At 53.3% G+C, this 22,116-nt stretch overlaps 7 protein-coding genes across 7 annotated transcripts; 3 read left to right on the forward strand and 4 right to left on the reverse strand.

Annotated features, from left to right (window-relative positions):
* Nucleotides 1-1,265: 1,265 nt before the first annotated feature.
* On the reverse strand, nucleotides 1,266-3,594 carry PG998_007380 (Golgi membrane protein; the record flags this gene model as incomplete). The annotated part of the gene is made up of 2 exons (XM_066874196.1): nucleotides 1,266-3,397; nucleotides 3,468-3,594. 2 exons carry the CDS (start codon nucleotides 3,592-3,594, stop codon nucleotides 1,266-1,268), a joined length of 2,259 nt encoding a protein of 752 aa, XP_066730141.1.
* Nucleotides 3,595-4,212: 618 nt separating this feature from the next.
* On the forward strand, nucleotides 4,213-7,781 carry PG998_007381 (uncharacterized protein; the record flags this gene model as incomplete). Its single annotated transcript, XM_066874197.1, has 3 exons — nucleotides 4,213-4,375; nucleotides 4,463-6,191; nucleotides 6,245-7,781. The coding sequence occupies 3 exons, from the start codon at nucleotides 4,213-4,215 to the stop codon at nucleotides 7,779-7,781; spliced, it is 3,429 nt and encodes a 1,142-aa protein (XP_066730142.1).
* An 867-nt stretch (nucleotides 7,782-8,648) lies between these two features.
* On the reverse strand, nucleotides 8,649-9,166 carry PG998_007382 (uncharacterized protein; the record flags this gene model as incomplete). Its single annotated transcript, XM_066874198.1, has 2 exons — nucleotides 8,649-8,657; nucleotides 8,756-9,166. 2 exons carry the CDS (start codon nucleotides 9,164-9,166, stop codon nucleotides 8,649-8,651), a joined length of 420 nt encoding a protein of 139 aa, XP_066730143.1.
* Nucleotides 9,167-9,492: 326 nt separating this feature from the next.
* On the reverse strand, nucleotides 9,493-11,434 carry PG998_007383 (uncharacterized protein; the record flags this gene model as incomplete). Its single annotated transcript, XM_066874199.1, has 4 exons — nucleotides 9,493-10,143; nucleotides 10,184-10,656; nucleotides 10,722-10,891; nucleotides 10,947-11,434. The coding sequence occupies 4 exons, from the start codon at nucleotides 11,432-11,434 to the stop codon at nucleotides 9,493-9,495; spliced, it is 1,782 nt and encodes a 593-aa protein (XP_066730144.1).
* A 1,347-nt stretch (nucleotides 11,435-12,781) lies between these two features.
* PG998_007384 (periodic tryptophan protein 2) lies at nucleotides 12,782-15,620 on the reverse strand (the record flags this gene model as incomplete). Its single annotated transcript, XM_066874200.1, has 3 exons — nucleotides 12,782-15,371; nucleotides 15,429-15,541; nucleotides 15,603-15,620. 3 exons carry the CDS (start codon nucleotides 15,618-15,620, stop codon nucleotides 12,782-12,784), a joined length of 2,721 nt encoding a protein of 906 aa, XP_066730145.1.
* Nucleotides 15,621-16,816: 1,196 nt separating this feature from the next.
* On the forward strand, nucleotides 16,817-18,170 carry PG998_007385 (cell division control protein 12; the record flags this gene model as incomplete). The annotated part of the gene is made up of 4 exons (XM_066874201.1): nucleotides 16,817-16,921; nucleotides 16,999-17,161; nucleotides 17,221-17,531; nucleotides 17,595-18,170. 4 exons carry the CDS (start codon nucleotides 16,817-16,819, stop codon nucleotides 18,168-18,170), a joined length of 1,155 nt encoding a protein of 384 aa, XP_066730146.1.
* A 1,714-nt stretch (nucleotides 18,171-19,884) lies between these two features.
* PG998_007386 (pyruvate dehydrogenase kinase) lies at nucleotides 19,885-21,410 on the forward strand (the record flags this gene model as incomplete). Its single annotated transcript, XM_066874202.1, has 3 exons — nucleotides 19,885-20,069; nucleotides 20,141-20,543; nucleotides 20,604-21,410. The coding sequence occupies 3 exons, from the start codon at nucleotides 19,885-19,887 to the stop codon at nucleotides 21,408-21,410; spliced, it is 1,395 nt and encodes a 464-aa protein (XP_066730147.1).
* Nucleotides 21,411-22,116: the final 706 nt, after the last annotated feature.

A 22,116-nucleotide genomic window follows, 5' to 3' on the forward strand; every position in this document is an offset into this window, starting at 1 on the left:
TTTCACCAGCAGGGGAGCATGCCGGTTTCTCCAGTTTGTGGCAGCGGCCTGTCCCGCACCGCAATGTACCGCATCTATTCGAAGTCCTGATTGGACGTCGTCGAATGAAGCAGCCAGTCTCAGGTAAACGTTAGATATCTGAGGTTAAGGCACACATGATGAGGCAGAACTCGAGTTGTCGACTTCACCTCACGCACCCGCACATCCGCGTTCGTTGCGGATAACGCTGGACTGCTTATCTCCCCCTCCCATCTCGGCCGACCCGGCTTTTCTTATGCAAACAGCCAGCCATGTGCTTGCGAGTCGCCGCCAAGTGTCCCTCCTCGATCCACGGCAATAGGATCCGTCGGCTGCAAGGTGACCCAAGCTGGTGGGATGTAGATAGGTGATGCCAGGAATGTGGTGTTTCTAATATTGTAAAAGAAAGTTGGCGTGAGGGAGGAGGACCAGCAGCCCACACCCCCTTGTCATCTACTTAATATAGATCAGTCAGTCGACAGGCCGTTTATAACATGATACAGGCCTATCTTTGGGCACGGATGACTACAGATCCGCCATACCGCCATTTGATGGAAACGAGAGGCGACGTGGTGATCAAGTACGGTCTCCCTCGATAAGACGGGGTTTGGCATGTTTGTATGTTGCTGCTGTTGTCTTGCTGTTCTGTCAATCGTGCTGCGTTTGTGCCCGCCTGCTGTTTTTAGATCACATTGAATCTTTTCACGTCTCCCGCTCGAAGTCACCAAAAGACGGTTGGCAATGTTCAGCAAACTTCGAGCAGTCTACATCTCTTAACCGGGGACGCAAGCTACGGGGACCTTGTGCGTACGCCGCGATACATTTTCGTCATGGACAGCGCAAGTGAGTCGCTCGTCAGGCCACTCCTGAGATCGACAGCAAAACAGACTACTCTCAGTAAGTAACACCCCCCCTCCGTCGACGTGGAGGTTGTGGTCCTTTCGAACCAGCCGACAGACAAGCATGCACTCACACCATCACTGGCTGGCATGAACAATATAGCCAGCCAAATCTATCATGTCCCCTTGTCCTTAGACCTTCACCATCACGCTATTAATTAGCAAGAATACCGATAATCACATCAACTCCTATCCATGAGGCAACGAGGTTTTCAAAAGGTTTTGCGAACTAGTAGAACATGGTGGCGGTAATGACCATACGCTTGACTCCCTTCAAAACACCACTGGTATACATCCGTTCCGTAGCGTCACACTACCTACCTCTTGACATGTCCGGCTTTGCCTCCGTCAGTGTCCATTAAAGCCTTCTTCCTGCCAGTCGCCATGTTTGGCTCGACCACCACTGCTTCCCGAGCCTGAGCCGACCGACCCGCTGCCTCCGCCAGCCGCCATAGCCGCTGCTACACCGCTACCCAGGTTGCTTGCGTGCTGCTCCGTATCCGCCGTTCCGAGCCAATACAGCGAGCAAAAAACGAGAAGATGCAGAGCGACGCAGTATGCAGCGAAGAGGTTTCGACTCGTGCGACTGGCGAGGACCATGCGCGTTACGGAATAAACAACCCTCTCGGGCCAGCTCATGCGCTTGTAGGCCCGTGCCGATTCGCGGCCCCTGAAAGCAGCAAAAGGGGATATGTTGGATTCATAAGCCTTCTTGTACCGGTCCAAGGCTATACCCGGGTTCGCACTGCCGCCAATGGCAATGGTCGACGGATTGGGGTTGGAGGAGAAGGCCGATGAAGACGACGCCGAAGCGCCACCACGGTTGTATGTTGATACATAGCGAGTCTTCTCGTAAAGCTGAAGGTTGTCTTTCTGCAGAGCCGCTGTCTCTTGCCGCAGCTGGGATATGGCACGGTGCGAGTCTGACAACTCGTTTTCCAGTTGAGTGATGCGCTTCTTGAAGCGATCCCTCTGAGCTGTGATCATTGGAAGCATGCCTGAGCCACCTCCCATGGGTTCACCACTGCCAAAGCCACCATCCCTAGGGTTAAACCCGGATATGATGGACGACGTTGGCGACGTCCTACCCCCTCTGATTGTCCTTGGTGGTGCAATAGATGGCGCATAATTCCTGTAAGTGCCGGCCACAGAAGCTCCAGACGGGAATGCGTTCTGTCCCTCAGCCTGCAGATTTGCAAGGTCATTCTCGAGCTGAGTGTTCAAGTTCTGCGACCTTTCCAAATCGGCATTCGTCCTAGACATTTCCTCCTGTAGGCTCTCCAGCCTGGTCTGCAGGTCTTGGTGGGAGACCCGCAATATGGTAAGCTCATCGCTCAGCTTCTTGTTCCTGGCCAGCAATAGCTGCTCCAAGGTGTCCCCCTTTTCTTTGGTGGCTGCTCCATTCGAGTCTGCGGCGCTGGCTATCATATCCTCGTCATCCCCAGTCGCAAATTCAATGCTCTTAAGGACCTCGAGTTCTTGTTTGACATCGTCGTAATCACTCCACCTTTGCACCTTGGCTTTCAATGCATCACGTTCGTCCTTCAGTAGTCCCGCCTCTCTCTCGAGACTCCGGAGCCTGGTGTCGATGTCCCGCTTGTACGCCGCCTTTTCTACCCGGGCGGAATCAAGCTTGCGAATCAAAGAGGAGTTTTCAGACCGCACCCGTATATAGGCAGGATCGTCCTCAGGTGCAGGGCCTTGCGTCTGCACCTGTGATTTGGACTGGGCAAGCTCAAGTCGTAGTTGCTCATTGCGGGCCTCAACTTCAGCGAGTCTTGCGCTGGTTCGTTCCAGATCGGAGTTGACCATCTCGAGTTCGGCGCTTGTCACATGGTCGCGGTTGCCTTCGGATTCGGCATCCTCGGACCCCTTCAGACGCTGATTAACCTCGTAGCTGGCCTTGATTTCCGTCAAGAGCCTCTCCTGGTTTTCTACCTTCTCCTCCAAAGCCTTTTCCTTTGCCTCCCAGTTGTCCTTCTTCTCCTCCAAGACCGCGGCCCACGAGGACTCGACCTCCTTGACCTTGCTCTCCAGATTTCCCTCTAGCTGCTTTCGAATTGTGCTCTCGGACTGCAGTCTCGTCTCGGTTTCGTCAAGCTGCGAGGTGAGATTTGTAATGTTCTTTTGCAGATGTTGGTTTTCTTCGGTCAACTTTGGTAGAGTGTCTTCGGATACTAGCATGGAGTCCACCGAGGCTTCTAGGAGAGGGTATGGGTCGGGTGCATCCGACAAGGCCGAGTAGACCTGCAAGAAGGCCGAATTGGTAGATTTGGAGTGGTTCGTCAAGAGGTCGATAAAGGTTTGGTAGGCCTTGAGCAAGCCTTTGATCTCGGTCAATTTGGTGGCATCATCATGTTTGCGGAAATCCTTGGTCTTCTGGGCCAAGTCCTTCCGTTGTATGGTAGAGTCTCGTTGGTAGGTGACAATGTCCGAGGCGGTGTTGTCGAGGGTCGATACCAGTGAAGTCAGATCGACGTCTGTACAGCTTTAGCCACTGCCTAAATGTGCCTCTATTGATCGCTCGTTTATGTAAAAACTTGTACCTACTTCTCCAAGCTGATATGGCGTGCTGGAATTTGTTAGTGTTCTCGGGATGCGATGCCGCGGCGGCAGGCGTTTCGGCCGGCGATCCTGCTGCGGCCTCCAAAGCTGTAAACTCTGCCACGTCGGCCATTGTGCTTGCGTGCCTTTTATCGAATCATCAGGGGTGCCCTGTGTACGCCGGGGCCGAGTTCCTTCGATTAGAGAGCAGGCGGCGATGCAATTGGCGACTGTTTCCGTTGGCGTTTTGGGAGTTATGGGAGTACAAAGTCGCGATGTCGCAGTATGACAAACGTGTTCGTTGGCTTGGGTTGGCGGATGGATGGACTGAGTGGCTATTGATTGGAGCTACCCCCAGCTTTGGAGCATTGGGAGCCTACGAGCCTACGAGCCTAAGGATAGGAGCCTCTACAAATAGAAGCAAGAGGTGCGCGTCTCAGCTTCCCGTCATGCTGCAGCCTGCAGGGACCCCCCAAAGTCTTGGTGCAGGGAGCTTGGCTGATTGCGGAGCTCCCGCCAAAAGCACTATCGCTAGTGCACATCAGTTGCATAGGTGGCTAGGTGGTCACCGTGGTGGGTGTACTGCTGGTGGGTGGCTCCCCCCTTCCCCCCCAAGGCTGCGATCTACAGCCTGAGCAACAACCAACAACCTGCTTTCGTCACTGCTCCCTCCCCAGTCCTGAAAGCACCCCAGGGCCATGGACCATCGACAACTATTGTTATGATGATAATTTGACGCCGATGCTGAGCAATGGCTTCCGACGTGCAAGATGCAAGAAAGCCGCCCAGAAAACCGGGCTCCTCGAAGCTTGAGACCGGTCCCTACGTCTTGCGCACCCTGCTGAAGGATGTCCCGCTATCTGCCGATGGTGGGAACGACGACGATGTTAAGATCAATTGCGTCGAATATCTAGGTTCGCCATTCACCTGAGCCCTGTCGCGTATTGCATCAGGGTAGCCTTACTGACTAGCATCATGGTTAGACGGCAATTTATACATAGGCACGTCTGCGTCCGAAGTCATCCATTTCGTCCAGATCCCTCCCGACCCTGCCGACAAAACCACCACGTCCCAGTTCATTCCCGCCACGAGGTTGCAGCCGACATATACGGAAACCCCAGGCACTGCCAGTGGTGCGAAACCAGGCGTGCAACAGATACTCCTTCTCCCACGCGTGGGCAAGGCTTGCATCCTATGTAACTGGACAGTGACGTTCTACTCTCTCCCTGAACTGAGTCCCATCTTCAGCAAAGTGCGAAACTGCAACTGGGTCGGCGGTGTAGATCTGAACGAATATGGTGTCGACGCTGACAATGTCGATTCGAGAGGCGTAGCTATCCTATTGTCGTTGAACCGGAAGGTCCAGGTTGTCAGAATTGGCGACGAACCTCGAGTGATCAAGGAGATCGGCTTCCCAGGCAGTACCCTGTCTGTTCGTAGAGACTCAATTGCCTGTGTGGCAGACTCGCGCAACTATGCCTTACTGGAGATTGACCGCCAACTAAAGATTCCATTGATGTCGATATCATCATTAGACGAAACCCAGCCTGGCAATACCATCGGGCAAGCCCAAGATATATCAGCGGTAGAAGGAGGCGGGATATTGCGGAGCGCCTCATCGGCACAGAACCGGCCTCAGGCCGAGAGCAATGACTCACAGACGCATCGTAGGGGCACAAGCCTAGGGAACCTGATCAGCGGTGCCACGCGCCAGCTCAACCCGCGATCTGGAGACCAAGACGATGCTGCATCTCGACAAAACTCCCCCCCGGAGCCGGTGGGCTCTCCCCAACCCCCAGACCAACTTCCCAGTCGAGGTGGGACGCCTCAGCCCGCATCCCAGAACCCCCAACTTGGGGTCACGTCCAAGCCACAACAAGGCTTCTTGAGACCACATATTGTTTCGCCCAGCGCGGAGGAGTTTCTTCTGGTTACGGGGACAGGCCCACTCGAACCGGGTATTGGGATGTTTGTCAACCTGGATGGTGATCCTACGAGGCCTACCATTGAGTTTGACCGGTATCCAAAGGAAATTGTTGTAGATGGGGGCCCTCCCGACCTGTCATCTTCAAGGCCATCGCTAGGAGACGATGAAGAAGGCTACGTTCTTGCATCGATGGGCCGGGAGTTCGAAGATGGCTCACACAACGGTCTTGAAATCCAAAGATGGGATTCAGACGGAAGCGTAGCTGAACCATCCAAGTATTGGCTAGAGCCACCAGCCCCTGTGGCGGGTGCAATTCGGGTCCCTCAGACACTGGGAATTCGCGAGCTACATAGCACAGACAAGTCGCACTTCCCAGAGGTCGTCGACAGACTTCGTCAGCAGAAATTCGCACCATTTGCATCGGGCGCGATCCAAGGTTCTACTGTGTCTCTCCGCAGTATAGACTCGAGGACGGCACTATCTATGGAGCGAGTGGCGAAAGAACGAGAACTATTTGACAGAGACAACGACTCCCAATCCGACGACTCGTTGCCTGAAGGCTGGGAGAGTACTCGCAACGTAGAGGAAGAAGAATTTGCGCGAAGACTGGCCGGTTCAAGCTCCCGGCTAGCTGTCTGGTCAGGGGATCACATATGGTGGGCCATGCGCAACCCGTTGATCTTACAATGGGAGGCCCAGCTTGAGACTGCATTCGTTAGCAGCGCCGATCCTGTTTCTCAGAGACTAGCGTTATATGCTGTGCTTAACTCGTTCAGGGGCCGCGACGCAAAGTCAGAACTCGAGTTTCTTACATTCAACTACATACGACAAAGGGGGGCATACTTCTCCTGACAAGTTTCCTTCAATCAGAGAGCAGTCCTCTAGGTGATAGAGAGCTGCAAGCTCTTGAAGAAGTCCTCATCGATAGCCTTCTGGATCCGCGTGTTGTTTTGTCTTTGATACCCGGTGTCAGGAATGAGGTTATAGAAACTAGAAGGGGCATTTGGATCTTTGGCGGTGTCAAGGCGGCTGCAGAGCAATATATTGCAAGCGATTCGTTCGACAAAGGCCGGTCCAGTGTAAGCGCTCTGTCACCACTCGTACTGTTATTCTTGAAGCGCTTCCTTACGGCCTGGAGGCGCAAAAAGGGGTTTGGCAGCGTTCAGGACGAGAACGAAGTGTTCCGCACCGTTGATGCCGCCTTACTGGCAATTTTGCTTGAGCTTGATAAAAGTTCGCCGCCAGGGTTGCCCAAAGGTCGAAGTGTCCGGTCAGAGCTGTATGAGCTGGTTGACACTGGCGTGGACTGTTTCGACCGAGCCGAGACTCTCATTGAGTCCTACCACCGACTGTTCGTGCTAAGCCGCCTGTATCAGAGTCGTAAGATGGCCGCCGAAGTACTTAGCACATGGAGGCGAGCCATTGAGGGTGAGCAAGACGACGGAGGCGAGCTTCAAGATGGAGAGCAGCGCGTGCGCGAATACCTGCTGAAAATTAGCAGCCAGGCCCTTGTGCAGGAATACGGCATTTGGCTCGCGAATCGTAATCCGAAACTTGGTGTCCAGGTCTTTGCCGAAGACAAAGGACGTGCACCGAAATTCCAACCAACCCAAGTAGTAGAAATCCTGCGGGCCGAGGCTCCAGATGCGGTGAAATACTACCTGGAGTATCTTGTTTTTGGTCAAGGGCATACGATATATGTTAACGAGCTCATCAACTACTATCTAGACATCGTCATCACGCACTTAAAGTCGTCAGCCGAAGCCCGCGAGGTCTTTGTGTCAACTTACGCGGCATATCGAGCCCTGCGGCCATTGAAGCCCACGTACCGCCAGTTCCTAGCGGACAACGCGCCGCCAGATGACGAAGTCTGGCAGAGCCGCTTGCGCCTTCTGCAGCTCCTCGGCGGATCCCATGATTATGACTCGGCTACGATCAGAGCTCGTATCGCCGATCTTAGCGCCACCGCCGAAGATCTTCTCGTCCCGGAGACCATCATTCTCGATGGTCGGGAGCGCAAGCATGAGAATGCACTCAGGTTGCTGATTCACCATCTTGGCGACTACGACACAGCCGTGGCCTACTGCATTCGGGGCGGGTCAAGCATCTACAGCATATACCAGACGGGCCCTTCATCACCAGGGGCCGCCTCGGTTCCTGCCGAATCCAAAGCGCCGAAGAGGCGCGAAAGTGCTCCGCCAACGCAGGACCAGCAAGGTCATCTGTTCCGGGCGCTGCTGAGCGAGTTCCTGGCCATCGAAGATGTCAGCGACCGCGTGGAACAGACAGGCCTGCTGTTGGAGCGCTTCGGCGGCTGGTTCGATATCGATGAGGTACTGGCGATGATCCCCGATACGTGGAGCGTCGACTTGGTGGCGGGCTTTTTTAGTTAGAGCGCTGCGGCGGATGGTTGTAGAAAGAAACGAGACAACGGTCGCCCGTGCCTTGAGTTCGAGCCAATTATTGAGGGTACAGCATGATATGGTGGTTAGGATCGACGAAAAGGGGCCTACTTTCGAAGCCGAATAGATGCGATGCAAGCTGAGTCAGGCGAGTCAGGCGAGAGCGTGCCTACCGCCACTTGAGCGTGGACTGATAGATAGGGCACAGCTAGGTACAGGTTCTGAAGAATCTTTTGGCAGTTATTCACATAAACTAACAATCGCTTTCGCCCCCAAAATGCAGCTTTGGATCGCGTAGTTGATGTGGCCGGGTTGTAGACATGATTGGATGTTGATTGGCATGCAGGCGGGTAGAGGACGCTGAGGTATGCACTGCCACCACGTACTACACTGCTATGTAAAGATAGGCAATGAGGTGTAAGGGTTGCAATGGGGCGCAGTGCGCAGTCAGCTTGTCAGCTTGCCAGCTTGTCAGCTACGTTGGTATTATGAATCGAGGTAAGCGAGCTTTATGTCGTTGAACACGAGCCTTCATTAAAGCAAGGTGCCCGGGATAGGTCGTTCCCCTTCTGCTTGGTTTTCTTCCAAATCCAGGTTTGCAATGATTTGCCCCTTTATTCCCGAGCTTTATTGGTGAACCGCGCGACGATCTCCCTCAAATCAAATCTTGTAAGGAGGCGTCTACAGGCTTAACAGGACGCCTCTCAACCGACCTACTGCTGCTTGGCTGCATGGCTGAGGCAGTGTGGCTGCGCTGACAGGAGACAAAATCTCACTGTCCGTCTCGACATCTCCAAAGGTTCCGACACATCCCCAATTACTTGCAACTCTTTATCCTGAGCGCAGACCGGTTTCAGATTAACACACCTGCGTACCTTCGCTGTCGAATATATATATATATAAATAACAAAAACGTCTGTTGCCTGCCCACCCACTATCGCAAGGGTCAACCCCAGCCGAGTTACCACAGCAAGGCGGTTGGTGACGATGACCGCGGCGACGGCGGTGATTGCAAGACATTCTTTCGGCAGCTTGCTCTTGGCTTTGATACTCGTCACATCCGCTATCGTCACTCCGGTTCTCGCCCAGCCCCCTGGGTGACCGGCAACTGGGTTCCCGGAGACCGGGGTGGGGGAAGCCGATGGTGGACCGGCTCCTACGGAACCCAGAACCAGGGCCAGGATCAGGGCCGGGACCAGGGGAGACGGAGGACGGCCGCCGCATGGACCGGATACGGTCTCATCGGGGACGCCGCGTCTGGGGCGCGCGTTCAAGATCATATCCGTGCGGCCCAAGGGGTCCAAGTGCAACGTCGATCTGTACTGCAACGGCTGCAAGTGGAACGACGCGTATTGCACTGGGGGCATGACCGTCATCGCCTCCGACCCGGCCTGCGAGAGGGCTTGCGCTTGCGTTGTCGCCGGCTGTCCTCCCCATGATGGCGATGCGGACGATTGAGGAGCGGCGGGTAGTTTAGTTTACTTTGGGGATTCCACACGGTGTTGGCTATTAGGAATAGCGTTGGCGTTGGATGAAGACTTTTACTCCTAAAACAGATTGCAATACTAGAGTCGTTCTATTCAATCATGCAGTAACCTACCATGCACTCTATCTGAATAATGCAAATGTGCTAGTCAAGGGGATTCGTGAAGCGTAAACATTACAGCCTCCCCCAGTGAACTTCATAACCACAGACACCCATCTATTGGACCTGTAAGACCTTCGACTTCGAAGCTTTCTGTTGGATCATGGCCTCAACCCACTTGTCAGTTTCCTCAACCGCCTTGAGGGGATGCTTTTTGCGCTTGAGAAGGTATCCCTGGATCTCGGCAGGCGAGAACTTCATGTCGGGGATCTTGGCCGCAAACTGTTCGGCGATCTCTGGAAGCTCTTCCACCGAGATGTCCAGATCGCCAGTGTTCATGGCGCTCTGTGTTTCGGGGCCGGCAGCCTGGTCTTCACCGAGGAGCTTCGCCTCGACAGGATCCTTGCCGTTGGAGGTCACCGCGGCGCCGTTCGAGGCGTGCTGGCGCCGACCTTGGTCCGCCTCGTACATGCGGATGAAGAGCTCCCTGGCCTGCTCCCGGGTCGCGTTGGTGAACCCAACTTGCAGATCAACCCGGCCGGGACGGATCAAGGCCTCGTCCAAGGATTCGGGCACGTTCGTTGTCATGATCAGGACGCGGCCCTCGTGGCTGGCCACGCCGTCGATGGCGTTCAGCAGCCCAGAGAGCGAGATGCCCTTTTTGTCGTCGTTGCTTGACTCCTTCTTTAAGGCTTTGGCCAAGTCGCTGACCTTCCAATCGCTGGAGGCGGCTTCCTTGTCTTTCTTTCCTCTCCTTGCCCTCGCCATCTGCCTTCTTCTCCGCCTCTTCTTTCGCTAGGCCATCGACAGGCCGTCGCAGGCCTGCGCTGTCTATATCCTCGAGGAGAACAACGCAGCGTCTTGGTAGGGAACTGAAGAGAGCGCCTAAATCTTCCTCCGTGAGCGTAGGCTCGAGAAGAGAGATGACGTAGATGTCCAGGCCAAACACGCCACCCAGAGCAAAAGACAGAGACGTCTTGCCGGTGCCAGGCGGCCCGTAGAACAGGTAGCCGCGGCGCAGTGGGATGCCCCTGTTTGCATACCAACGGGGAGTGGCGGGGTGCAGGTACTCATTGATGTCAGCCAAAACTCGCATCTTCTGATGTTTGTCGAGCACGACGGTCCTCATGTCACGAATGGGACGATCGGCGACTTGTTGCCAGCAGTTGCGGCCGCCGTATCGCCGCAGATTCATTGGGCTAGGCCGTTTGACTATCGTTCTGGCGTGGTGGCCGTTGTAGTACGACTCTTTGACATGCTTCAGAAGAGACTTGAGGGGTTCTGGACTTTGATCAGCAAACTGCGCCCCTAGGCGAAACCTTTTGGCCTTATAGCAACAAACTTACCTGGGTTTCTGCCCAGGCAGGATATAATCAGGTCTTCTCTGTCCTTGAAAGTGGTGAAACCAGACGCCGCGCCGTCGTCGAAGACGGATTCCTGTTTGCGATGTAAGCGGTAGTAGACACCTCGCCACCAGAAATTGTGAAGTCCTATGGCGGGGGACGAAGCGAGGTGGCTATTCAAGAGTCAGTCGGAAACAAGAGATGGTCCTTGATACCGGAACGACTTACAGATTTGGCTTCTTGGTTGGAAAAGTTGAGGTAGACCCCGTCTGATCCCTCGACACATTCGAGTCGTCCTCATCCTCCCAGGCCGTCTTTCCTACCGTTTCGGCCGTCAGCGACCTCGAGTTCGTCATCCTAGGCTGGGCCGCGAGCCACCGCATGAGATGTATGTACATGTCGTCGGTGCTGCTAATGTGTATGGTGCACATCAAGTACTCCGAGGTGATGGCGTAGATGGTGTTGTAAAGCTGCCGGGCGACTTTGTTGAGCGCCCACACGGCGCCGAAGGCCGTGAGGATGAAGGTCGGGTCGATGCCGAGCAAGGTCCCCACGAGCCCGTACATGGGCAGCAGACTTCGCAGTCCCAGCATGGGGAGAAGACTCTCGAGCTGAAAGTGATGTGCACTCGTTCCGTTCTCGGCGGCGGCCGCTGCTGCTGTGGCATTGGAAGACATGGTGGGAAGGACACCGCGGAGAAGGGATTGCATGTCCATCACGTTGCCGTCTCGTAAGTAGCAGCGAGTTCTGGGTGCGGGCTCCGACTACGAGCGACTCTATCCGAGTCTACAAAACAATAGTCTCTCAAATCTTTGGGATGGGAGACTGCTTACTTGTTAAAGCTTCATGGAAGAAAACTTGGTAGAGGCTAGAATAAATAGTAGCGACAGTATATCGTAAACACCACCAGGCAAAAGAATAGCTGCTAGGCAGCTGCGGCCTACGAAGCCTCTCAAGGCAGGGGGTGTGTTGCGACGCAAATGACCACTTCTGACGACTAAAACCAAGACTCTTTTCTTACACAGGCTATGTATGTTTTGTATGATTATAAAACATAAAGCAACCCTTGCAGTGGCGAGTGCAGATAGTGCCAGAGCGTGGTGTGAACTGTGACAAATAGCAGGGACAACAGCAGTCGGCTCTCACGCCGATTCACTGTCATCTATCTATAATGCTGTGTGTGTTCTTCGGTCAACCCATACCATGCATGCATACGGAGTACCTACCTACGATCTGCATCTACATGCCGTAGAAGAGGGCTCCTGGACACCCTCGGCGGGGTGGCTGCCTAGAAGTGCTTTGCCTGAGCTGAGTTAGCCTTCTATAGCAAACACTGCAGTCACATAGCCCTCATGAACAAATGTCGTCATACTTAATCATACTGTAGAGGTGTAGTAGGCAGGGTGGATACTCAATGGTTGGCAAGCTGCAGTAAGTAAGTACTTTGGGGCAAGTATAGGTGACTCAAACTGATGTGGCAAGGCAACAAATACGAATGTAAGCGGGCGGGCTGGCTGGCTGGCTGGCTGGCTTGTGGCCACTGCCGATGCTGCCAAAGGTGGAAATGCATCGGCGCCAGTATGCACCAAATAGCCTCGCATATTCCTATACCATGAGGCACGTTAGTCGCATTAGAAACGACTTGGAATTCGTTGTCAGACATATATTGATAAAAGCTGAGTACAGATAGACCAGTTCTAGCCTGTATTACCAACCCGCTGTATTGGGGGCAAATAAACGGTTGGCTACCAATGGCAATTTCAAGACAGCCGTCCCCCAACTGTGACCGCCCATGTTATACAATCGAAGCCAAGTATTATCGCTTCTTCTGAAATGATTGCCATCCACGCGCCATGTGGCATGGCATGCAGGCATGGGTAGGGCACCGGCAGTGTGTCCACCGAGTGTCTCGGAAAGTAGCTCAGGGTTCAGACCATCTCATTCAGCAAAACCGTTGTCCCAGGATGACTCTTCTGATATCCAAATCTGGTGGCTGCGATTTGGTGATGGCACGCACTGCTTTCCTAGTCTTTGAACGTAACAAGTCCGCAAGCACGACGTGCTCAGTCCAAGCCAATCCACTCATCCTCCGAAACCACTTCCTCTTCCTGCTGGAGAACATCGGCCAGTGTCTTGCTTCCGCCTGCCGTCAACAGTTTCATCGGGGTATCTTCGCCATCCACAATCGCCTGGGTAGCGCTTGCATCTTGCTTCTTACTCTCAGCCTGGCCGAGCAGATAGTCCACCATGTACACATTCTCATCCGCCAACCGCCGGATCTCATCTCGCATTCTGGCCATGGCCCTGGCGACCACACGCAACTCAACATCGATTTTACTCCGGTTAGCTGCAAGCCATTTGCCATGTTTATCCATCAGGGCCTTTATCCAAAGGAGGCAGAATTCCATGTGAGGCGACTCTTCCGTTTGGGTTGCCACGAAGCGTAGTAATCTCGACACGTAGACTGTTGGGAACTGCTCCACTACCAGAGGGATATCAGGGTACGGCGTCGCCTCGAAGACTCGCTTGATCAGATTGGCTTCATTGAGACGGAACGCCATGACCAAGGCCTTAAGGTAGTCCTTGTCCGTCTCCAGTACAGCCAAAGTCGAGGCTGGCGTAATTTCCATATTGAGGTCAAAGGGGTCGAACTGGACGTCGTTATCAAGGCTGTAGACCAAGAGGCCTTCGGTTGAAGCGGCACAGAAAGCATTGCCAGCTGGCGAGAAGCCCACGCTGGTGACTCTCACTTCTGGTACGGCCTTCCGGGACCCGGGATCGCCTCGTTTGGAACCTGGCAAGGTATTGTCTTTGCGTGCCTCACGGTCTGACGCGTCGTCCTCATCATCCAGAAGGCCTTCGGGCCCAGCCTCGGTAAGAAGCTTGCTGTTCAGGAACTCCTGCGTCCCAGAAAGCGACAGGTTGACACTGACGGTAAACTTCTTCAGAAGCACCATCGTGCTCACTGAGTACAGGCAGATGTACTTGCTATTACCAGCAGCTATCAGGCAGCTACCATCGGTACTATAGCGGATCGTGGCAAAGCTCTTAGTACCAGATACATTAGCAGCAGTTCTGCGATCTGCAAGCTTGCGACCTCCCGATACATCACGACGACCATCCAGGCCGGATAGTTGTTCGGCTTCCGATAAGGACCAGAAAGTGAGCTGACCATCCAAAGTAGATATAGCGAGTTGCGCAGAGTCGGGGCGGATGGCGACATCCAGTACGTCGGCTTGCAACTGTAGAGGCTCGCTAGTCTGCGTACGGTTGAAAATAGACCATATCCTTGCTGTACGGTCCCAGCTGCCGCTGACCAGGAGGTCTCCGCTTGGCGCGAATGCTAAAGACGACACAGGCCCTTCATGGCCGGAAAGCTGGTCGAGAAGCTGACCGGTCTGCACAGACCAGATGTGAATATCGAAAGAGTCTAGAGAGCCTGCTGCCACGACTTCACCACTTGGGTCAACGGCCATGCAAGAGAATGACAGTCGACTAGGCGCCGTAAAGGTTCTAAAGTTTCGGTACCTCACCAAATCCCAGGCGCGTATTGAACCGTCCAGACTCGATGTGAAAAGGACATTGCCCTTCTTTGCGAACTCGCAAGCCGTGACACCACTCGAGTGCTCGGTAAAAGTGACGATACAAAAGCCTGATTCGACATCCCAAACTTTGATCTTGCCATCGTCGGCCGTGGTAATGATCCGTTGGCCGTCGGGGGAGTATACTAGCGAGTTCATGGAGTCGAAATGGCCCTGCTGCTTTAAGATGTAGGATTCTGACTGCCACTCCCACACGAGTAGTTGACCCAGCTTAGAGGCGCCAAAAGCCAGCCATTCGCCGCTCTGGTTGATTGTGACAAAGTCTATATCGTTCTGTGATATGCTCAGTGTGTGGATGGTATTGAAATCGGGTAGTTCGTAGAGGCCGAAAAGACCGTTAGAGAAGCCCGCGACCAGAAGGTTGGATTCTGCATGAAACGAGGCGCATCTCACGCTCGCGCTTCCTTGCATAAAGTAATGCCTCTTCACCACCCTCCAGCGCATCCCCGCGTCGTCATCCTCCATTTCGTCGTCGGAATCTTCAGGCGGAGGGGCATTCGGGTTCCGTGCATATTGCCAGTCGAAGACTGCGCCATCCTTGCTAACTGTATAGATTGTTTCCTGGTCCTTAGAAAACCATGCGCCGATGACAGACTGCTTGTGCCCTGACAAAACGGTCGGTTCGAAGCCATCTTCAGGATTCAAGCTCCATATACGTGCAGTCAAGTCCTTGGATGCAGTTAAGAAGAAGCGGGAGTCTTTCGACCATTCTATGTAGCGGACGTCATCGGAATGGCCGGTGTGTGTGTGGTGGCGTACGAAAGGTGCGAACTCCATCATGCCGTCGGCATTCGCGTCCGGAGTTGAAGGAACTTGCCATACTTCGATCTTGCGCCCCAATCCCACTGCGAAATGGCGACCGGAGGGCGAGAAGGACAGGGCAGTAACTTGCGACCGGAACGAGAAGTGGTAGAGGGGAACGCGCCGGGGCACGTTGGTCAAGATGGCGTGACCTTCATCGTCGACGGATAGGAGTAGATTACCCCGCGGTGTAAGGCCGATGCGGGCAATGTTTTTGCGATGAGAGAATGGGAGGGTATGCGATTTGTTGCTAATGTTGTTGTTAATATTGCAGCCCGAAAGTATACATTCGTTGCGGTTCGCTTACTTGACCAGATCGAATACACTGACTCTGTTTCCCACAGGTGAGAAGAGGCATGTGCCATCTGGGGAAAATAGAAGATTGCCCTGGCTGTAGACAGTGCCCAGCAGATTGGAAAACTGAAGCGCAAGAATCGTTAGTATGCCTCGGTGCCTTCATAGAGCGAGACGGAGAACGTACCTTGAAATCAGTCTTCATTGTCGCGAATCGCTTGGCTCTTCTGCCAATATCATGAGAAGCGTCGTTATCGGCGTCGAAAATGTTACGGGCAATTGAACTTTTTGTTTCTTATCGGGCGATAAGCATTGATTGTTCAGCTCTAGCTGGAGTACTCGGTATATGTACATGAGATAAGGTACTTCTGCCTATCCTTGTCGGTTTTGCTGAACGGAACGAAACGAAGCGCTACCGGCAGTGTGTGCCTTTTCGAGGCGCCACTTATTTGCATGGCACTTCCGAAAAATGGTTCTACCTTATTAGCACCTACGGCCTGCCTGTAGGAAGGGCAAGAGGGTATGGCATCGACTTATGCCGATTGCATGAAACCAGTTGCATGTACTTGGAAAATGTGAATTGCCTAAAGTCTTGAGTCACAGTGATTTAACGAATGAATAGCTGGCGGCAGGGGATTCGGATATCTAATCAAATGCACGGACTGTATTGTTGCAGTTATTTGATTTATACCTCTGTATGTATGGGGCAAAGAGCCATGGGCAGCGGAAAGGGTTCCAGGGGTTCAGTTCGAAAATTCGATGGGCAATGGGTTGGAGGTTAACAATCGAGAGAAGAGCAGGTCTTCCACTGCACTCCCTCCCCCAACTCAGACCATAGCTCTTTCCGGTATAGTGCAGTTGCCCGAACGTCTCTGATAGGCGGTCTGGGCAGTAGTCTGGGTACATATTGAGAAAGGAAAGGGGTCGTTGGCACGGGCCAAACAACGTTCCCCCAGCCCGGCCAAAACTGGGTGTAACTGGACTGAATTGAGTGAGCGCGCGCGAGAAGGGGAGGAGGGAGGAGGTTGATGTCGGGGCACTTTGGATTCGGACAGCTCAAATGCGTTGGCTGAATGGAAACGAAACCAAGACACCTTTTCTCCCTACTCTTCCAAGTCCGCCATTTCCCTACTGGCCTGATCAATAATCTCTCCCTCCCTCGACGAACCAACGACTTGTGTTGTTGTTGTTAACATCTTCCCTGCCCCCCGCCATCAAATCATAAACAAGCTCCCCATTCGTCTGGCCATTTTAATTACACGAGGCAGACCCGCTCTTTCTTGCAACCCAGTTGCGGTCTTCTCCTGAATCAATTCACTTTCGACCGCTCTCGTTCCAACACCACAAACACGGGTGTCGCGATACCACAAACCAAACACGAATCAGCAATTCCACGTCGTCATGGCTGCTCAAGTTCCTGAAACCGCTAGCCCTGTGGGCATTGCCCATTTGCCCAACCAGAGGCACAAGATTGTAGCAAAGCGAGGTGCCGCCTTCACCATCATGGTACGTTGAATGCGAAGCGGGCGTTGCGCGCCGCTCTTGTCCCGGTCCTGAAGACTGACTATGCATCTTTTCGCTAGGTTGCTGGCGAGTCCGGCTTGGGAAAGACGACTTTCATCAACACCCTGTTTTCGACAACTATTAAGAACTATGCCGATCACAAGCGACGCCACCAGAAGCAGGTCGACAAGACCGTCGAGATCGAGATTACAAAGGCCGAGTTGGAGGAGAAGTTCTTCAAGGGTACGGGACTTCTTTACCGCCAAAGCACTTGGATCATGTTCCTAATTATTTGTCTACAGTCCGCCTGACCGTTATCGACACTCCTGGTTTCGGTGACTACGTCAACAACCGAGATTCGTGGATGCCCATCATCGAGTTCCTCGACGATCAGCATGAGTCGTACATGCTCCAGGAGCAGCAGCCCCGTCGCCAGGACAAGATCGACCTGCGTGTACACGCTTGCCTGTACTTTATCCGACCCACTGGCCACACCCTGAAGCCTCTCGATATCGAGGTCATGAAGAGACTCTGCTCTAGAGTCAACTTGATTCCCGTCATTGCCAAGGCCGATACCCTGAGCCCGGCTGACCTGGCCAAGTTCAAGGCCAAGGTAACATAACATAGCCTTACAATCCCCCCCCATCCCCACAGATTTCACTAATCTGTCTATTAGATCCGAGCTGTGATCGAGGCCCAGAGCATCAAGATTTACCAGCCCCCGATCGAGGAGGATGACGAGGCGGCTGCCCAGCACGCTCGCAGCCTGATGACTGCCATGCCTTTCGCTGTCATCGGTTCCGAGAAGGACGTCAAGACCAGCGATGCGCGTATCGTGAAGGGCCGGCAATACTCGTGGGGCGTGGCCGAGGTGGAGAATGAAGACCACTGTGACTTCAAGAAGCTCCGATCGATTCTGATCCGGACTCATATGCTGGATCTTATCCACACGACTGAGGAGCTTCACTATGAGGCTTACCGTGCGCAACAAATGGAGACGCGCAAGTTTGGCGAGGCCCGTCCCCGCAAGTTGGACAACCCTAAGTACAAGGAGGAGGAGGAGGCCCTGCGCAAGCGCTTCACCGAGCAAGTCAAGGTCGAGGAGCAGCGTTTCCGACAGTGGGAGCAGAAGCTCATCGCTGAGCGCGATCGTCTCAACAAGGATCTTGAGCAGACACACGCTCAGATCAAGCAGCTCGAGAACGAGCTCGAGTCTATGCAGGGTAGCGTTGCCCGTAGCGGCCGTCGTTAAGAACTTGTTGGTTCCACTATACCCCCAACACGCCTTTTCAAGATATTCCCCGAGTATAACGAGCGTTGCCTAGAAACAGGTGGCATCTGTCTATCATACAGTTTTGGCAGTGGAGCTGGGCGTACTATGAAAGAGAAAAGAAACCTGGTTTAGTCCGACTTGTTTCTCTGGCCGAGATGGTTCATGGATGTGCTTTAAGAGCTAATTGTGTCTGCCAAGTCAGCTCATATGACGAGATGAGAGTAGGATTCTGGTGGGAGAGCAGTGATGGGTGTGTCTTATTCATTGTACACCCAGGCCCGGTGCAGCATTCCAGCCACCATGTGTTGAACGAGCCGAGATATTCCCCTTTTTAATGGATGTCACTTTGACTTCCAAATATTCTCTTGAGATAAGCTAGTTTTTTTATTAGTCAATGATGTAATTCTTTGTTGCTCGATATAACGACCAAATTGTGATAACACGATGGGCACATGCCAGTATACTCGAGTAGATACATTTATGTAGAAACAATTCGTCCTCGTCCCATCACCTTCACACAGCTAGAATACTACTTCCATAGGTGAAAGGAAGTCGAGTTATTCAAAGTACACGATCTATATTGGTACGTTATTTGCCAAGGGAGTTCTCGCTATTTGATAGTTTCTATCGTCCTATTTGCATATGGAGGTGAGAGACTGCAGGTTTCCAATCTACTGCATTGGACTGTATACATTCCTTCGAACTTGCCAAGTGGTTCAGGAGGATCTTCGGGTTGACACGGGAGTTTTATTTGAATCGATGAGATGATTGGTGGCATCTCCTCACTTCAAGGTCAGAAAATTTAGCACAACACAGCTTCGAGGCCGTCCTTGACCACGCAGGAACTCAAGTTTAGTTGCCACGTTCCACGCCGAGTGACTGAAGAACTGCTGGTTTTTTTTGTTAGGTAGGTCGCATTCCATCATTCCAGATCACGGATATGTATAGCTTACGCATCTCCCGCCCGCACAAGTTATCAACTATGGATCGCGAGCTACTGCTTTGGAACTAGCTTAACCTCTTGGGAGTATCTGGAAGGTTGTCGCCTTTTATTTTCAGATTGAAATCTAGCAGTGGGCAGAAGATGAAGCTGACAATTACAGCTATACAAGCATGAGTACGTACCTCCATCAAGTGTGTATGTGTTGTTGGCCATGCATCCAGCCAGGCTGTGGGTCGTGATACTGACGCCCAGGCCCTCCAGGCATCTGGCATCGCGTCCTCGTCATGCTCGGCCGTCAGTGGACGAGTGTATGTTCTCGACCCAATGTTCATGTTATACTTCCAGCTGTCGGCCCGCCCACACTAGGTATGCACAACAGATCTACTAATATGTGCAGTGACATGACACGGGTGACGGGGGATCGATAAGATAAGTACACTCCGTACATGCGCCGTAGCGCAAGCCAATCCTCGTCCAGTGTGGGGTAGGTCTGCTCCTCCTCCGTGCAGCCCTCACTGCTCCTCTGCTGCTCCTCTGCTGCTCCTCCAAGCTTGTGAAAGTCATCGCACCACACTCAACTTGGCATCCCATCACTTTCATTTGACCGGTTGCCAGAGTTGATGGATGCATACTTTGAATCTGTAACCCCCTCCCTACTTTTGTCGCTATAGCCACTTCTTTCCCATGTTATAATAACACCATCGCACTCCGCTCCAAGAGCTTGCTTGGTTGTGGCATGGGAACTTCGATATGTTGTCACTCGCGGTGCAAAACGCCACCAAGACCGTCCACGTCCGCCTGACCAAAGCATCTAGAGTCTCGGCTCTGCGAACAGCTTCACTCTGCAGAAAATCGACTGCCTTGTCCCCGACACGGCCTCCCAGTCGCAGCATACAGACCACCACGAAATGGAGGCCTGTTCAGGTTCTCGACGAGTACGTTCCTGTCGCCGCTGCTGTTTTTCATTCATGACGTCTTAAATCGGCTGACGGAGCGCGCCTCTTAGATGGGTGGCTAAAGAAGCCCGCCCTATCTCCCTCCGGCAATTGATGGTCTTTGGGCGCTCTCTGACCGAGTCGCGACTCCTCTCCTCGGCGAATTATGTGCGCACCGAGCTACCAACCCGCATAGCCCACCGGCTCCGAGACATGCAACGACTTCCATACGTTGTGGTCACGAACCCTCATATTAGCGATGTTTATGATTTATATTACTCGGCTTTCGACATGTTTCGGAGAGTCAAGGAGATCAAGACGCTCGACGAGAATGAACGTTTCTGCCAAGATATTGCTCGCATGCTACGCGCGCATCTTACCGTGATACCAAAGTTAGCCATGGGCATCTTGGAATGCAGAGGGCTGATGCCACAAGAAGAGTTGGATGTATTCATGAATACGATACTAAAATCAGTATGTGGTTCAACCCTTGTTACCCAATGCGACGACGCAGTGCTAACAACAAACCACCAGAGGATATCTCGAAGAGTCATTGCCGAACAACATCTCGCCCTGACTGAAACCTTCGACTCACCTTGGTTCTCCCCGGGTGCTAAGGTGTCAGAAGAATTCATTGGCGAAGTTTTCCTCAAGTGTGTGGCCAAAGATGTCATCGAGCGCTGCGGCACTGCTGTGCAGGAACTCGCTCGGTCGGCCAATGCGCCAGACGTTGTCATTCCCGAGATCAAGATCGACGGGCATCTCGGGGCTGCATTCCCGTATATTCTGAGCCATCTTGAGTATATTGTCGGGGAACTTCTCCGTAACTCCGTCCAGGCGGTCATAGACCATCACCATAAGAAGTATAAAGGGAAAAAGGACATGCCGCCTCCACCACCGATCGAAGTCACTTTGTGCGAGGCGCAACAACATGTCATCGTTCGGATCTCCGACCAGGGCGGTGGAATCCCCCGGGATATTCTCCCTTACCTATGGTCCTTCAGCCGAGGACCACACAGCGGGCAGCGCCTCGAGAATCTGACCCAAGTCCCCCTCATGGCCGCCACGCTGCAGGAGCTGCGTGTTGACGGGAATTTCACGGGTCTTCAGGATGGCCGCTCCGGCTACAGCGACAGTTCACTCACGTCGCTCTCAGCCAGGCCACCCAATTTGAGACTGGGCATGGGGCTCCCCCTCAGTAGGGTATATGCTGAGTACTGGGCCGGCAGCCTGGAGCTTCACAGCCTCGAGGGATACGGGGTCGATGTATTTCTGCAGATCTCAAAGCTGGGAAATAAGAATGAGCAGCTTGCTACGCGAGCTACTATGGATTCCGTCTAGGCGGCATCGTTCCATGAATGATATGATTGCTCTTGTAGCCAAGCACATGGCGTGGGATTGTCGGTTCCAGGCTTATTTAGTATTATGGTAATGATAGCGTTGGCTGTGAAGTGTGTATACGCATTGGTTCTCAGCGTCCAGATATACCCTGGTGCGGGAAGGAGGATGAATAAAAGCCCGTTGCCATCTCACAACGAAAGCATATGTCAGAGAAACAACGTAGTCGTTGTTATTCGTTTCCCTGGCGGCCCCTTGCCTGCCCATATCCTGCCCCCTATACGGGTCTTCTCTCACCAGAGCAAACACCGGTTCTTTATCGGTCATGCGCTCACTGCGTCGCCAATTATTGTCAGTTGTTTCTGTAAGAGAAGGTGTCTCCCTGGGTCGCTGGCATCTCGGTTAACGATACCAATGGTAGGTATTGTTTTATCCAGGTCTCCGATTAAGACGTCATCCTCCCAAGCTAGAGAAAAAGTGGGGGGGTGCCGCGGTGCAGAGTGTCAGTATTTCAAATCTATCGGTACCTCGTAGCCAGCAAAGTAAGCGCACGACTGGGCTGTCACGCAACCTGGGAGAGCTGGTTCTGGGATGGCTAGAAACGTCGCCAAAACAGCGACGGAGTGGTTCGCAACATAAGATTTACTTGACGGCTGATGGGGAGCAAGCCTCCTGCCTCCGGTCCGCCCTGGCCACCCTGGCCGCCCTG

The sequence above is a fragment of the Apiospora kogelbergensis genome, assembly GCF_038363985.1.
Source record: "Apiospora kogelbergensis strain CBS 113332 chromosome Unknown utg000005l_segment0_segment0, whole genome shotgun sequence".
Classification (NCBI taxonomy): domain Eukaryota; kingdom Fungi; phylum Ascomycota; class Sordariomycetes; order Amphisphaeriales; family Apiosporaceae; genus Apiospora; species Apiospora kogelbergensis.